The sequence below is a fragment of the Microtus ochrogaster genome, chromosome 15 (genome assembly GCF_000317375.1).
Source record: "Microtus ochrogaster isolate Prairie Vole_2 chromosome 15, MicOch1.0, whole genome shotgun sequence".
In the NCBI taxonomy this organism is placed as follows: domain Eukaryota; kingdom Metazoa; phylum Chordata; class Mammalia; order Rodentia; family Cricetidae; genus Microtus; species Microtus ochrogaster.
This window is the reverse complement of record NC_022017.1, coordinates 44764079-44782067: the sequence shown is the minus strand read 5'-3', so window position 1 is coordinate 44782067 and position 17989 is coordinate 44764079. Positions and strand designations below refer to the sequence as shown.

The 17989-nt window shown below is 38.7% G+C and overlaps 1 protein-coding gene across 1 annotated transcript in view; it reads right to left on the bottom strand.

The window, feature by feature from the left end:
- Window positions 1–2355: 2355 nt before the first annotated feature.
- Has2 (hyaluronan synthase 2) overlaps window positions 2356–17989 on the bottom strand; it is a 23443-nt gene continuing 7809 nt past the window's right edge. Inside the window, exons 2-4 of the mRNA XM_005354601.2 lie at window positions 14419–15045; window positions 5494–5595; window positions 2356–4012 (exon numbers count right to left, since the gene is read on the bottom strand). Coding sequence (XP_005354658.1) covers window positions 3083–4012; window positions 5494–5595; window positions 14419–15045 — 1659 coding nt within the window. The 3' untranslated portion in view covers window positions 2356–3082. The remainder of the gene's footprint in view (window positions 4013–5493; window positions 5596–14418; window positions 15046–17989) is intronic.

Genomic DNA, 17989 nt, shown 5'->3' with positions numbered 1-17989 from the left:
TCCCAAAACTCCAAATTTCAATGTTCATGAGCAAAGTACTCTGGACCACAGACTCATGAGGTCATTTAACCTATCACCTGTTCATGACTCCTTGTGCTAAGATGCCAGAGGTGAGAATTTTCATGACATACCTTTAGGCCATCAACATCAGAAATATAGACCGTCTTTCTACATCACAAGATTGCCAACCCTTACTATAGCACCAAGAGACCTTAGCAGTGAACTCCTGGGACTAGAATCAATAATATTTCTGGTCTCTACTGAGGCCATACTATCTGGTGAATCTAGCTACATGGTGGCATTACCAAAAGAATGAAGGACTCTTAGAAGCCAAGAAATAAAATAAAATAATTTAGAAAAATAGATGAATCTCAATGATAACTGGGAAAATGGAACAATTAACCATCAAAATTTCTCAAGCCAGGAAATGCTATTTGATGCCTCAACCTACTTTTTAAAAAATGACATTTATTATCTTTTTTTGCCTTGTGTAAAGACAATACATGTTTAAGGTACTAGAAGGATACAAAAGTGTAGACAGAACATAAATTAGCCATGCTGCCATAATTAGATATAACCACATTGAAACACTGCTCATTACAAACTTGGGATGCTACTGTACAAAATGGTCATGAATACCTCAACTGAGATGTTTTCCAATATTCTCATATAGTCTCTGAGAGCATGTTTAGTGGCTGGCAGTGTAGCCCATGTGATTCGGTTTGAATTACTTTCCAGTTGTGTTATTTAGTATAAGTAATACAATGATTAGCAAACTTGCTGTTTGCTTTGCTTCACTTCTCTGATTATTTTTCAGTTATGACAAATTAATATGATAAACCTTTTCTATAATTTGGGCAACTAGGGAAGAAATATAGAAGAAGAATTCAGAGGCAAAGGCTATGTTAGTCAATATGATCTCTCTGTCCCTTTGGGAATTTTCAAATTTCCAAACCATACCAATTTAAAAAAAGTTCCACCCAGTATATGAATCATTAGATGACATATTATCTTTAACCAGCCACGATATTTTTCTATACACCCAGTTTTAGATTTATATACCTTTATAGTCAGGAAAGCAAGCCCCCTTCCCTTAGAAAAAAAGAGACAGTAATCTTATCAAAAATATTTTATTTACAAAAAAAAATCAATTATACTATACATCCTATAATGGAAATACATTGAATAATTGCTAAAATAAATACAAGGCAATTAATTCAATTTTTTATAAGAATGAGAAAATTTGACATTTGAACGTTATCAAAGCTTAACTTAGAACATAAATAGTTAAAAAGGCAAACTCAAGTTTTAGTCTCATTTATTGTCGTGGTGTGTTTGCTTTCCACTAGCTGTCCGTGCAGTGAGAGTCTGAGTTTTTCAGAACTTGAACAAACCTCTTTGTACTGACAAGGTAGAATATGCAGCGTCTTTTCAGTTGAGATGTAACACAGAAGTCTGCATACTCAGGAAGCAGATCATTGCCTCTGTATCTGCCTCACTGCAATGCTTTCACCCAGCTACTCTTGTGTTCTGAGTGTGTGCTTGATACAGGCATACACAGCACCAGCCACAAGGCAAGATAGATCATGTGAAAAGTCAAATTGAATAATGGAGGCCCCGTAATAACTCAGTTAGTCAAGTGTGGAGGAACTGGGTCGTCGTTTTCTGTATGGACCCGTTCTTACTAATACTAATTAACTCTTAGTGTCATTTCTACATGTGGATAATTTTAGGAAGGCCAAGTATGGAAGAGATAAGAAGACTACCTGTACAATTCAGAAAAATACCCTTCCTGAGAAGTAAAGAGGACACTTGGAACATAAATGTGCCAGTTCTGAATTGTGTTTTATATTAGTTTAAATTCACTCAAGTAAACATCATCACCATGCAGCGTGAATCGGCAAACTCGGACACTACCAGGGTAAATGCATCTAATGTGTCTCTGTTAAGGTCTGTCACATACAGGCCACAGAATAAAATTTCTGATGAATTGCATTGTCTTTGTCCCAATCACAGAGATAAATTTTTACCAGCTTTCTATTTTCCTAGGCCTACACAAATGCTGTCCTCATCTCTACAGATGACGGGTTTTTGATGTTCATGTTTATCCAGTACAAGGTGCCCAGTGTTTTCTTTCAAAGACTAGCATTCCCTTTTGAAAATGAATCATAATCAAAAATTGCACTTTTCCACCCTTTTGGCCTCAACTTTAGTGATTTGCTCTTGTACATGTGTGAGTAATGTATTATTACCTAAAAGCTGACATGTATCTTGGCCCTTTCTAGAAGAAATAAAAAGTTAGAATATTGAAAGTTTACATGTTTTCACAGAAATAAACTATTCAATTGTAAAAGGTAGAGAAAGAGAGAATCATTTTATTCTTTCATGAACATCGGTCAACCAAGTTTCACATTTTGGGCAGGTTAATTTTTATAGTATGGATTTTTTAGAACCTATTTTATTATAAAAAAAGAAAAGAAAAGTGTATTTTGGCAGAGAAGTAAAATATAGACTATGATGTGAAATTTGTTTTAAAAATTGGCATACAAAATGTAAAAACACAGTACAATTCTATCAAAATACAGCATAGCCAGTGGCCTTTAAACTTTCCTTTGGCATTTCATTTGGTAGAGTTAAAGACAAACATTTTTTTTTCTTAAAAAAAGAAAATAAAAAGAAAGAAAATCATCTATCAAAACAGTCCATAAGTTAGGTTGTATAGGTTGAAAAAAAAATGTTCCCTTGAGTTTTCAGAATCCTTTTCTTCCATGATCACCCACATAAAGCATGGCTAGTGAGGTATATAGAACAAACACTGTCGGGTGGATGCACAGTAAGGGAAAAGTGCATAAACAAAGAAGTCATCCCGTGTTCCTAGGAGTTTCGGGTTAAATCTGAGTTTGTTCTTACTGATGTATCACTTTACTTTGGCAGAATCAAAAGTCAAGCCATCAGATGTCCTTGTTCAAGTCCCAGCAGCAGTGATATGTCTCCTATGAGATGCCACAATACTGTACGACCCCTTGAGGAGCTAAGGTGTGTGTGTGTGTCCCCATGTGCGACCGCAAGCATCATCGTGAGATCATACGTCAAGCACCATGTCGTACTGTTGTCCCTTCTTCCTCCTGCCACACTTGTTGATGAGAACCACATACAGAGTCAAAAGCATGACCCAGTAGCATGCGTAGATCAAGGTTCCCACAATGAGAACAGTCTGTTTGGATTCGGAAAATGGCTTTTTCGATTCCTTGTAAATGGTGAAAATCACACCACCGAGAAGAATTGTAAACCACACGGACACTGGAATAAGTCCTATAAAATTGACAACAATGGTTTTCCTTCCAGATGTGCCCCACCCAGCTTTGTTTATGGTTGCGATTGCGAACATCTTGGCAGGAAGTAGACTTGACATGTATAACACTGAATAGAGAGACATGAAGACCATGACAATGTTTCCTCTAAGGCAGCTGGCAAAAGATGACTTTATAAGACCCACTAGCTGGACAGTTAACAGGAAGAGGAGGATGTTCCAGATTTTACCCCTGTAGAAGAGCTGAATGACTGTGGCAATGAGAAAGAAAGGGAAAAATCCAGTGATAACAGCTTCGTAGGTCATCCACAAGTGATGTTTGTGAAACCACATGGCATTGTACAGCCACTCTCGGAAGTAGGACTTGCTCCAACGGGTCTGCTGGTTCAGCCATCTGAGATACTCGATAGGTGTTTCAGTAAGGCACTTGGACCGAGCTGTATATTTTGTTGCATAGCCCAGACTCAGCACCCGGTTGGTAAGATGCCTATCATCACCAAAACTGCATTGGTTGCCCATGAATTCCTGATTGTACCAGTCTTCTACAAACTCATGCAGGAGGGAGTTTCTGTACATTCCCAAAGGACCGCTGATGCACTGGACACACCCAAAATAAGACTGGCAGGCCCTTTCTATATTAAAAGCCATCCAGTATCTCACACTGCTGAGGAAGGAGATCCAGGAATCATACTTGTTTAAAATCTGCAAGTTAAAAAATATAAATAAAAGTTAGCTTTAGCTTCATAATACCAAGAAACCCCGAAGTATACTGAGATCACTGTTTGGCATTAAATCTGTTCCTCTGTGACTCTATTTTGGCTTCCTTCCTCTTTCTGATATTCTTTTATCTTGTATTCTTGGGTTTTGTGTAATGAAATAAGCATTAGTTGGGTGTACATGTATGTATATTAATGGATTTAGTTATAATTTTAAGCATCAATAATCAATCCTTAAATGTTCCCAGATGTGTTTTTGTAAATTACCATCTAAGATTGGAAGAGTTAAGATCCTAGGTGTGTTGTGCTGGGGGTTCAGTTCATGTGAGTTCATGCAGGAAACAGGGTCACGCTAGGATTCTTCTGACCTGGTTAATGTCCCAGTTTTCAATCCTTATGTGTTCACTTTCCTTTTCCATTTACTAATTACAAGAGATAAAAAAAATCCACAAAATAATTAATTCTATCTAAATTGTGTATGCCTCTCTCCTTTTATTAATCACCAGGCTATTTCTTTGTTTACCTTAATATGATGTTTATTATAGACTTTACTAACACACATGCATACGTGGGTCACAGTACAAATCTCCATTTTGAGGTTTATTTTCTTTGCACTTCTCATCTGGTGTTAAGACTGAATACTATACTTACAAGGAATTCTGATTTCACCTTTACATATTTTCACATGCTTGCATTTCTAGCCAAGAAACTTCAGTAACGTGTCGTTAATAATTGTTTCTCCATTACTATTAAATGACAGGACAGGTTAATTTTGTCTCTGTTTATTCTTACTAGTGCAAATTTGAATTACTATTTCTCTTTTTAATCTTTGTTTTTCAGTTTATATTTTTTACGATTTCTATATGCATGAGTGCTTTTCTATCTGTGTGGATGTCCATTATGTGTATGCAGTGCCTACAAGAATCAGAAAATGACAACAGAGTTCTTGGAATTTGAGTTATGATGGATGTGAGTCACCTCGTGAGTGCTAGATACTGCAGTTAGATTCTCTGCAAAAGCAGCGAACGCTCTTATCAATTCAATCATCTCTTCAGACCTTTCATTTTGTAATTTCAACTTACCACAGAGTGGCCAGATGTCTAAATGTAGAGCTGTACAATATATCATCCGTTCCTGAATATACTTCCATTTCATTACTTCTGTGGCTAAATAACTGCCTTATCATATGTTAGTATGGTATTGAATATTAACTTGTGGCTTGAGGTTGCCTGCTGTTCCTTATTCATCTGTGCATTTATGTTATATGTAACTTATCAGTCACCAAGAACACATATGATATACCTAAGATTAAGCATAGCTATCCCTATTATTATTTCAAGTCAGATAAGAAAATCTTACATGTGTCCAGCACCAAGACCATGGAACATGAGCCAATAAACATTGAATGAATCGATATGTGAGTGCTATTAAAGCTGTCGTATACAAAAACAATGAAGCCACATGTACCTGGACATCTCCCCCAACACCTCCAACCATAGGGTCTTCTTCTAGAACTTTCACCATCTCCACAGATGAGGCAGGATCAAGCATGGTGTCTGAATCACACACCTGCAAAGGAGAAAGCCAGAAATTACGTAAAGAGGAATACGATTGACTGGCCCTCAGTCACAGAGGAGCTTCTGTACTGTACTCTTAGCCTTGTTGTCACAAACCTGCTGTCATGAAGGGTGACAAGTGTGGCAGAGGATTCTGCTTATCATGCCCCACGTAGACAGGTCTTTATCGATATCAGTGCAGTGTGAGGCAGGCTAGCTCAAGCGGTCGTTGAGCGTGACTAAGCAGCAGATTTATCCTATTTACAGTCACTGCAGTGCAATGATCTTTTGATCAAAGATGAGTGAGGTGTTGGCAGGTGGGCTCATCAGATTATATTATCTAGTGGCTTTGTAGCCATTTTAGTTTATATGAGTATATTCTACAATGTTTGCCCAGGTACAAAAGTCACCTAAAATCCATTTTCAGAGTTTATTACCATTATCAAAAAAAATATAACCACATTTATAATCAAAATGGGCAATTTTTCAAAGTCTTCAAATTTCCTTGAAAATAATCGAAGAAAATTAATAAGTTATAGAAGCATGGAATCTCAGGAGCTAAAGACATTTATTATATGTAGTATGCACCATTCATCTTATTTCTAAGGAATCCCAACATTTTAAAAACTTATTTCTTTCAGCTTTATTATTGGCTATTTTTCTGAAAAGATTCCTTGCTAATGAAGATTGCTGGAAACAGTTATTTGAATGCAGTATTAGAATTTATGGATTTAAATAATGTAGGCAAATGTATCACTTCAGATTTAAGTAATTACAATGAATTTGGACTTAATTTATGGACTTAAATGTTTTGTTGTTATTATTTTACTAAGTGGAAGCACTTCTTTACAAATTAAAAGTCTGTCTGTTATTCTTGTTGTGGTTATTTATGCTGTTGTGTTGATATTTGAAAATTACATTTAGGATCAATATAGTCATTTATGTTGAGGAGGACAAAATAGGCAGAGGGATGTCTCGGCTTTTCCTTCTAGAACACAAGACTTCACTAACAGTTTTAAGCCCAGGTGTTCCAAGCCTGAGGAAGCTACATAAAGTCAACCAAAAAGTAAGTTTGTCTCTCTCATGGCTTGTTTATTACATGTTTTCCAGGCTGGGCTGGAGGTCTGGGCCAAGGGGACAGAGGTAAAGGCACAAGTCCAGCCCACCTTTAGACTCCAGCCTCCAAAGTTAAAGACACATCTACCTCTATTGACTTAAGTCAGGAATGGTAAACCAAAGGCTAAAATAAGCTTAAAACAACAGGAAGGGAGAAATCCAAAAGTAATATTCAAGTAACCCCGCCTGCTTCTGAGCATGAGCAAGCAAGAGGAACCTCCACTTTGAAATGACTGAACTTGAACTGAATCTCTGAAGTTCATCATATTTAAGTAGGCCCCTCCCATTTTGCAAACAGAACTCCAGACAGTCTCTGAGAGAGGCTGTTAGTATGGTGAGCTTAGCTATATCTGGCGGAAAAGTTCTCAGAAATCTCCCGGGAAGGGGTTTGTTATCGTAGGATTTAAGAGCTTTAAAGAATTTCAGTGTCTGGATTCTGTGTAGTGACTCAATGCCAACCAGAAACCTTGCCTTTGCCAGTTGGAAAAAGCTTGTGCGCTCAGGGGCACAAGAAGATTTACTTAATAGGATGTGACGAATACAGCTTTAGTTCTTAACCTTCATCTAACAAGACATTGTTCCTAGTTTTCTCCTCACCAGTAAAGAACAGGTACGAAACATATTTTGGCTGCCTAGCTCAAGATTAGAACCTAGGACAGACATATAGCAGAAGTCTAGGAGTCGTTGAAACTTGGATCGAGAAATGCTATAGGATGTGATCTGCACCTAGGAGCCAGGGCACAGCTCAAAAGTCTTTGTCCATACTAGGGTATGACTGTGAACAGCTGAAGCACATAATTGTTAGTTACAAGATTTCTCAGCAGCAGATAACAGCAATGAAGAGGAATAACAACTTCTGAATAAAATAAGGGGAATTAACGTTCCAGTGTGCAACCCACTATTGGGAAGAATCAACCACTTCAGTTGAACCCCCGAAAGACCAATCCTCTCCTCTCTGTTTCTCACGCACAGCCAAGAGTTAACAATGCCTCCTATATCTCTCCTTAATATTAAGGGATTGGTAAATCAGGGGCTTTAGGTAAAGACCAATCTGCCACCTGTTTGTATGTTGCCAAAGGATTAAGATGATTTTATGCGTTTGAATTCGAAAAGAAACAAAAGAACAATATTTTGTCATGTACGTAAATTAGATGAAATTGGCATCCAACCACGCTTGTTTGTGTGCCTGTTATCGTCCGCTGTGTTCACACTGCAATGAGGTCAAACAGTTGCAAAACATAATATTTGCTCTTCAGTGTTTTACAAGTAATGCTTGCCAACCTTGGGTTTAAAGTAAGTGATTGCACGAAAAGGCTTTGCTTTCCCAAAAGTAACAGCAACACTGAGATGAGATGTTTTAAATCCCAATTTTACTTATGCAGGCTTTTCATAGGTTATGTTCTTCTCCATATGCTGCAGAGAGTGGTGACTCATGGAGCAGAGAATGTCAACTACTGTAGAGATTTTCTATAGTCAAGACTGTCTACTTTAAGAACAAATGTTTGCAGAACCAAGAAACCTAAATTCTTGAGCCTTGTATCTTCCTAGTGCATGGCTTTGACCTTATCACAATCACAGAATATTATTAGTAAGACCATGAATACATAAACACTGCATGTACTACAAAGCACTGTATGCCATTATTAAAAGGTAGTAAGCAATCCTTAAAAAGATTTACTTCTTAAGGGAACCCAAACCTAAAATATCTTTGCTCTATGCAGAGTGTTCAATATAGAGAAGCACAAAAAGAGACACAAGACTTGATTACATGTAGAAGATCTCTTCTGTAAACAGACTGTAGTTTATGTGGAACCATCTACAACAGCTGGGAACCTCACGACAATCTAATTGGAGCCCCTCACAAGAATGCTTGCCCACCAAATGCCTTTCATATTCTAAGACCCAAGTCTAAAGGCAAAGTCTCTATGTTTCACTCGGACTTTTAAAAAGGTCTTTCCTTTCAGTTTTACTAATGGATCACCTCTGTAGCTCATATTCCATCTCAAAGAGTAGTGTAAACCCAGCACATCAAGCGGAAATCTGAAATTGCTGTAGTTAACTTTCATGAGGAATAAAAGTTTAAAAGAAATCAAGACCTCTTCTGTTGTTTGCTTTTCCAGTTCAACTCTCTCTTGATCTTGATCCTTCATCTTAACCTTGAACCTCCATTTTCATCTTGACTCTTCATCTTAACCTTGACTTTTCATTTAAACCTTGAGACAATTCAATTATTTCTAGAGTGTGTGGAATTGGGTTTTGGTTCCTGTTACAAAGTAAATGGAAATTTTGCTCCTCTATCCCAACCAATATCTCTAGATGAAAGCAGGCAAGGGTGAGGAAAAAAACAAAACAAATAGAAAAAGACAACAGCAAAAGCCCCTCACAGATGGTTAAAAATGAGGAGACAGAAGATGGTACCACTCTCCCTGAACTCCTCTAATGATTCACCACAGGAAATACACAAGGGAAAGCAAAGAACAGGTTGATATTCAATGTAGTGGTAGAACACTCACCTAGAAAGCAAAGGCCCTGGGTTTAGTCTCCAAAGCCAAAGGAAAATAAAGGAGGAAAGATGAGATAGACAGAGGGGGGTAGGGAGTCAAACAAAAGCACCACACAAGATTTTAGAATCAAAATAGACCATTCCCAATCTACAATCTGCCAGTTACATAAACTTGGGCCAGGTTCTTAACTTGAACCCCTCAGCTGAATTTTCTGAATTTCTATCCCTCAAGACAAACATATAGATTGCTATTATCCTTATCATACCTTGTCAGAATGGCTTCTTGATAAGATTATATATATAATTTAGTAATGGGTATTCACAGTAAGTAACGAAAAGATATACATGAAGAAGTATAACAAAGAAAATGCAGAGCTATAAATTCATGTCTCTAGTTCCGAGAAAGAACTCTTGTTAAAGTTAGTTTAGCTAAATTATGACCCCCACCCCTGAAGCAAAGGGAACGCAGAGCTTCACAAACACCTGACAAATTTAGATGACACAGTGATCTAAAGCCAACAGGGGAAAAATCTTAGATTGATTTATAGTTTGGTGGAAAGAAGTGCAAAATGTAAAGAGTGGTTTGTATTCGACCATAATTAATACATAACTTGGTTGTGATACATATCGATCCCTTTAACTTTTCAATCGGCTTTGTTCTCCAAAGTTGAGTACTTGAATATAACCCTGATTTAACGGCCCCATCCTGAGATTTCCTCATTCCCTTCACGTGTTTTTGTTTGTTTCAAGAGAAGAGCTCACCATACAGCTCAGGCAGGCCTCATATACATGATCCTCCTTCCACCTTCCCTCTGCTAAGATTATAGATGTATGACACCAGGCCTAGCTCTTGTTCCCTTCTTTATGGTTTTGAGTTTTGTTGATCTGTTGTGTGTGTGTGTACTTCTTAGTGCAGGGGTGTACAAGTTAATGGAGGTGCCTGTGAATATGTGTGTGCTTGGATGTGAAGGCCTGAGGGCTCTCAGCATCTTTCTTTGTAGATCTCCACATTTATTTTTGGAGACAGGGTTTCTGGTAAACCCCAAAGCTCATGAATTAGGCTAAATTGACTGTCTATTCAATGAGCTTCAGGAATTTGTTCATCTCTGCCCCACCTGAAGCTACAGGCAGGCTGTGTGCAGGCTTTTTACTTGATAGGAGGAGAGGGGTAGTGGGGGATGGGGAACAAAGAATAAATTAAACGAAATTCTGAAAAACAAAGGTTGCACATCTTTATGGGGGGTACTCTGTGATGCTTTAAGAGATATGTACCTTCTAATACTTAAACCTAATTTATCATATCTTTTGCCTCAAGAAACAAAGTGAAATTGAGAACCACGATAGTGACAGATACAGGAAGCTGATATGATTCAAGCCTTGTCTTTTACCTCACTCTAGTAGAGCTTCAGTGCTTTGCTAGAAACTCTCAGAAGGTGGGAGGAATGAAAATGGTCCTAACTTCAGCCTTGATCTGAAAAGGACTTCTCAACCATGAGTTCTACCAGCTAAAACGGATTCAGCTGGGGCCAAGTTCACAGCAAACTAGCAACAGACCTGGATCCCCTTATTCCTATCTCAACCTTCTCTCAACCTTCTCTCTCCACATACATTGTTCTCAATGCTGTTATGGGAATATTTCAGTTTTTTGGACTTATTACACAGAATTGAAAATAGGTAAATGTCACACAGCAGTTATCATTATTTATAATATCTGTGTTCTATAATTTTTTCATAATCAGGATTAACAGTTGTTAAACTATTTCTAGCAGAAATCCAGGGTTAAGTGTCTCTGATCATATTTTCAACTATTTATTTTTAACATTTTTACTAGTAGTTGTTTGAGAAATTTATATAGATATATACCTGATAAATGCATGACCTTGTGTGTGCTTGTATCTTTTTTTTATATAAATGTCTCTTAATTTAAGGAGTATTATTGAGTATTAACACTGAATTCACGGCCTGGAGAAAACTCATCTCCATGAGGCATATAGTAGATTTCTTCTATTTTAAATTACAAAAAAAAAAAACCTCTAAGCTTGGGGTCAATTTAAAAACTAAATTATCAACAAAAAGAACAAAAATGTAGATATCATGGCACGAAATGGATATAAGGATAATTATTAAAACAAAAAAGCAAAGTATCACCTTGTTTGACCCCAGTTAAGTCATGTATATTGACTTAAACACAATTTTTTTTCTCATTGTGTTCATGTATATGACTCCCAAACCTCTTAGAATATTGATTTGGAGAAAAGAGATAAATTTTAAAGAGCAGAAAAAATTGAAAATATAGACTATAGAATCCATGAGGACATGTCACTTCTTTACTCTCCCTCTCCCTCCACACATAAAGTTTATTTTACTTTCGTTGTGTATTCTCTCTTTATGCTCTTGTTCTGTTTTTATACCTGTTCTATCTCTGAGAGCAACAAGCACCATCACAGGCAAACTGCTACTACACTACCTTTCCCTGGACCAGGACTTCATCAGTCTTCTGGCACAGAGGTAGATGTTTGAAAGGCTACAAGTTGAGAACAGTAGTCAGTCAAGAAAAAAAAAAGTGGGGGACCATGCACAATTTCTGAGGTCTTATTCCTGCAGACCAGAAGAACTCTAGGGTTCCTGGAGATTAACTATAAAGTGTAACACTGATCCAGAAAGTCAAGTTAGATTAGATGTTACTGAAACAGGAAACACAAAAGAGGGTAAAGAAGGCTTTAAGAACATTCAGTATTATTGGGTTTCTCCTTCGTGGGAGGTGAGATCATCTGCTAGTAGTTACACAGGGAGGAGTTTGGAGGGTGAATTGGGAGCATGGTGAAGATATGAAATAATAGGTCATGAGAACAATAAGCCAGAAACTCCAAATCAAGTTCACAGAGTACTGAGGAGCATTAAAGACTGGCTGTGACTAGAAACCAAATGTCTTGGCCACACCTCTCCATGGTGAGTCAGTATTGTCTAGCAAGCACACAGATGGTCACAGCTTCTTCCTTAGACCTCCAGTCCCTGCATCTTACCCATGGGCCATTGCGTCCTACTCTCCTTAAGGCACTTGCCCACTAAGTTTAATCTCCATACCTGTCACGACCATCTCCGCACCTCTCTCCTTCCTGCCTTAATGTGGCCTCTGCTTTACAGTTTCCAAACTTGGGCTCAGTCATAAGACAAAATTAGATCATTCAGTATTGAGTTTGAACCTTAAGTAGCTGCCATTTTGTATTCAAGCAAGGTTATCTTTCAGGAGGCTCCTTGGGGGATGGCATAGGGAGGAATGCTCAGGTTTGGGATACTAAATGATTGTTTTCTCTTGTTTGTGTGCTTGCAACTGCATGGAGAGTCTCAGGAGGCCTCGGAGCCTAGATACCAGCAGCTGCTAGGGTCAGTCTTTTAGAAAGTTTAGTCTGGAGAAAGACTCCAGTAGAAAGGCTATTCCATCCTTTCCTACGCCTTATGACTTTTTCCTGGACAAGCACAGCGCAAAGTTGTCAAGGAAACAAACAAAGATCAAAACAAGAATGATGGGAGAAGGAGGTTTGGGAGGAGCAGGTTAAGAAAAAGGAAGAATCAACGTGCACAATGATGTCTTCCTTGGAACTGACGAATGTAACTAGAATTAAAAGCAAAATATCAAAGCAGATGTTTGAGCATGTAAGGCACAAAGCTTTATTCTTTGTGCTCTAAGCTATCTGCCATACCTTTCTTGGGAAATATCTTATCATCTTCCTATCTAGACCAAAAGCTATAGCATGTAAGCATCAAATGTCCAGAAATAACTGAAACTCCCTTAATAGCAAAAGTTCTAACATTGAGAAATTAAGAGAGAAATGAGAGGAGACCAGTGCTGACTCCACAAAAATTATATGAATATGCAAATGGGAACCAGTGAAATACCTCCTACTCTTCCCACACTATCTGAAATTAACCCACGACAACAGATGGTGAATACCGTATATTTTAGGATAAATTGGAGGGTAGTATAATAAACAACACATTTATAATAAAATCTTTAGTTATGTTGGTTATTACCTTGTAACTTTTGCTAAGCCCCAGGGATGTATTGTTTGATCTAATTATTTTAAAATACTTTTAATATCGGCTTATTCTATCTGGTAAACTGAGGCTCAAGGAGATGGGATTTTGCAGTCAACAGCTAACAATCCCTGTGATTAGATCCTCAGGCAATGACCCTAAAATCATTACTTAATCCCATCTCATTATTAGAACTGGGAACATGATATGTGTCAAGAAAGATCCCTGAACAATAGGATACCACTGCTAAAAACAGGAAAAAGGGGTTTCACTTCTATGAGGATGAAGGGTTCCAGTGGTTTCCCTACACCAGACATACTCCTCAATGCTTGGTTTCATCATGGTCAAAATCTAACTAAAGAAGATGAAAGCAAATTAAAATGAGAAACTTGCCACATCCTCAATATAAACCGAGGGAGGAGAAACGTTCCACGGAGCTAGAAGGGAATTAAGGAGAGACACAGCCTGCCTAATTTTCCAGCAAGCACACATCATCACAAACTCTTTCAAAGGTCAAGTTGCAGTGAGGTAATGCTGTTTGGGAGTGAAATAAACATTACATTGGTTTTGCTCCCTCTACGACGGTTTGGTTTGCCCCTCCTTTTCCTTTCTCCTTCTCAGTTTTACAGTTCTTGCTCTTTTTAAAATCAAAGCCGTTTTTACCACTCCCCTTTTATTGCGTCTACACACCAATCATTTTCTAGCCTGCAGCTTTTCTCAAGACTTTTCCACTCCGACACAGGCAATTTTCTTACAGAGAAGCTGCTGCTGGTGTGTGTGTGTGTGTGTGTGTGTGTGTGTGTGTGTGTGCGCGCGCATGTGTGTGTGTGTGTTTAAACAGCATGGACTAGGTTTTATTTGGCAGAATCCAGAGGGACAGAGAAGAAATAAGGAAAAGGAAGAGCAAGAAAAGAGGGCTCTCCTGTCCAAATAATCCCAATTTCTAACCAATTGCATGGACAAGGAAGCACTTTCATAGATGCTCTTAACAGTTTTACAAGGTTTTTTTTTTTTTTTTCTGTCGTTCAAAATGCACTTTCAACAGTCATGCTGTTTTCCAAAGGACTGAAAGGAGCACTGTGTTCAGAAGGGACAAGGATGGGCTATAGCATATGACTGGGGAGACACAACAGCTGCTTTATTTCGACGTATGTTTGCCCTGGCAGGCATTCTCAGACCTACCTGTACATAATCCACACTTCGTCCCAGGGCTCTGAAGGCTGTGTACATGACTTCTCTCTTTCCGCCCCATTTTTGCATGATGCAAATGCTCTTGTTAGACAAGACCAATTGGGTTACATGCTGTGAGCTTTCTTTATGGGACTCTTCTGTCTCCCCAGGTCCCTTTTCATGGTAGTTGTTCTTCCAGATGTAAGTGGCTGATTTGTCCCTGCCCATGATTTCACTGAAGATGTCCATCATGTAAAGGTCATCATCCGAGTTCCCGTCGATGACCATCACAACCTTAATTCCAGGGTAGGTCAGCCTTTTCACAGATTGCAAGCATTTCCGTAAGTAGTCAGGGTCTTCTTGATAGGCCGCGATGCAAAGAGCGACGGTTTTGTTCAATTTAATGGGGGTCTCAAGGGACTTTTTCATTTTCCGGTGTTCCAGGAAGGCAAAGAGGCTTTGGATGATGAGGTGTGATGCTAAAAAGGCACCATAGAGTCCAAAGGAGAAGTAGTAATTATCCGTTTGGATAAACTGGTAGCCAACAATATAAGCAGCTGTGATTCCGAGGAGGAGAGAGACTCCAAAAAGTGTAGTTCCAATTATTCTCAGGACACATAGAAACCTCTCACAATGCATCTGGAATGTAAGCAGAGACACTTGTTTGTGGTTAACCATTCTTGCCTCATGCTTATCACATACAAGTATTATGGGTGGTAGGGAGCACTGTACAAGAAGCATTTAGGGATTCCCACCCCTTTATTTTTATTCATTTTAGATTATTGTTTGATAATTTCATACTTGTATTCAATGGACTTGATAAATATTGCTACCTATTTCCTTCTTTCCAACTCTTTCTGCCACCACCATGTTCCCCTCCCAACTTCATGAACTTTAAAAAAACATTTTCTGTGAGTTCGAGACCAGCCTGGTCTACAAGAGCTAGTTCCAGGACAGGCTCCCAAACCACAGAGAAACCCTGTCTCGAAAAACCACACACAAAAAAAACCATTTTCGAACCTGCTTAGACCACTTAGTACTGCCAATGTGTACATAGATATGGCGCCATCCACTGGAGCATGACGACCTATCAGGGTCTGCATTCCTGATGAAAACTGAGTCTTTATTTTTCCAGTAGCCATCAACTGCCAATGGCTCCTCAACTAGGAAAGGGATTCGGCATGCCCCTCCCCCACACAACAGTCAGGAATTATAACATTGAGTGTCTCACTTAACTTGCTATGTTGCCACAAGGTCTTATCTTCAAGTCAAGAGGCCCAGATAGCACAAGACTGTTTCAAGAATCAAATGAGTGGGTAGGGCCATAAATGCCACAATGTATTAAACTCTTACCTGGATGCATTGCTCTAGGTGTCTTAGGTCTTCCTCTGGCTAAGGCAGCTACCTCCCTTTGTATAGAGCAACAACTAGACATCAAACTAAAATTTCCTAAAGCAATCTTCTTGCCTGTCCAATAATTTCTTTGGCTCCTAATTACTGATGTGTGGGAAATCCAAAGAAGATTCTGCTGACCTTCCCAAGTGTGACTTCATTTCATCTCTCATGTGCATCCCTAGGCTCACATCTCCACCAAGCTGGATGAGGTTAGAGATTAGGAAGACTGTGTACTAGGACTAGTTCATCCGTTAGTGCTGTGACCTAGCAAGCATCGTCTTCTTTTCCTGGATTCCAGTGCTTTTGTTTGTGCATATGTTTGCTATTTAAGACCTGTTTGATGAAAATGCTCACATTTTACAAATCCCCCTTTGACATTAAAATCCATTACCGCTAGATGTCCTGTGTAAAGATCTTTCCAAAATACTGTACTCATATGTCTGTCTGCTCCTTCCTCTCACCAGTATCAGGTGGTCCTGACAATCCTGAAGGTCAGACAAGCAACAGCAGCATCATAGAACAAAATCCATAGTATTATTGGTTACATTCTGCTGGATTCAAAGAGCTGAAAATCCATCCTATCAAACAATCTAGGAGGTCAGACCATAAACTTGTTTCAGTTCTTAATCCACCCCTAATTTCTGCATGTGTCCTAAATAAGGTTGTTGAGTGGGGGCTATGTGTGTGTGTAGTACAACCTCAGAGCAAAAGAGATGAGCAAAGGAGAGAGTTTGAAAGCAGAGGAGGTCTCGCAGTCCTAGGCATTTAGAAGAACCAAGAAGACTTTCAGCTTATTGGAGAAATACAAGGAAAGTCCTTTTTAGGTGGCATAGCCTAAAAATTAGATAAATACCTTAACTCAATAGTTGTATGCTAAAAATATCGTTAAAGCAAATGCAGTAACAAATTTGTTATATTTTGTTAATGACATCCTAAAAGATGCGATTGTCTATTTGCATAGTATCTTGGATATCTTTTATTCTCAGCTTGATACTTGTTGGAGTCATCTGGAATGAACTGTCTCCATCAGGATGACATGGGCATATTGTACGATTTTGTCTTGATGTGAGTGGTTTCATCCCTAGGCATGTGGTCCTGGTCTGTATAAGATATCTAACTGTACACAGTTAATAGGATGCTGAATGCTCCCGGTGGCCACACTAACTGATGCCTAAAGGTGCTGCAAGCAGCAGACTTGGAGCTTGTCATTTCCAAGACATGAGTCATTCTCACAAGAGTGAAACATTTTCAAAGGAACCCAAGCATTTGCCAGGAAGAAGCTTAAGTGTGTGCTCAGCTTGCATTTAGAATCCCCATCCCCAGTGAAAGAACAGTCTGCTGTTCTCCCATTATTCACATTTTCCTTGCTTTTTATCAGCACACATGGATGTAGAGAGTGGTCACAGAGCATCTGCTGGCCACAGCTGAGGGGGGAACACCCTCTTACATCATAGGCGTCTACAGAATGTCCTTTTGAAGCCTGGGAAAGTTGCTAACACACTGCAATAATGCGGTTAGAATTGAACCTTTATAATCCTGTACTCAGTTCTGTCGGGAGAGACACACAGAGCATCTCCGAGTGGGCCAGAGGGCAAAAGGCACACTGTAAAGCCTGTTTTACCACGTGGATGCATTGAATCAGAGAGACACACAGGGTGTGTGTGTGTGTGTGTGTGTGTGTGTGTGTGTGTGTGTGTGTGTTTGTGTGTGTGCGGTTTTTCAATTGCTCTGAGCAACTTCATAGATGTGGGCACCATATGTATAAAGTTTCTGAGACAATCATTAATTCAAACACTCTGTTACACAAACCAACTTTCCAACTAAAAAAAGAACATGTCTATGTGCCTTTTCTCTTGAATTAGAGAAGCTGGGTTATTTCAGGCCTAGATCCTAAGAGAGATAATTTAGAAATTTGCATTCTGTGAATATGTAAAATATAAAACTTGAATTTGGAGAGTGGTAGGATCAGATTTTAGCCCATTGGCTTTTGGCTTGCTACTGTACTTGGACTTGATAGCAACTATTTAATAGCGTTTATTCTCCCTAGAAATTTAGGTCAGAACAAACTGTAAGAGAATGGATTATTCTAATGCAGTATAGACTTACATCTCTATCCATCCATGCATCATGCATCTATCTATCTATCTATCTATCTATCTATCTATCTATCTATCTATCTATCTATCTA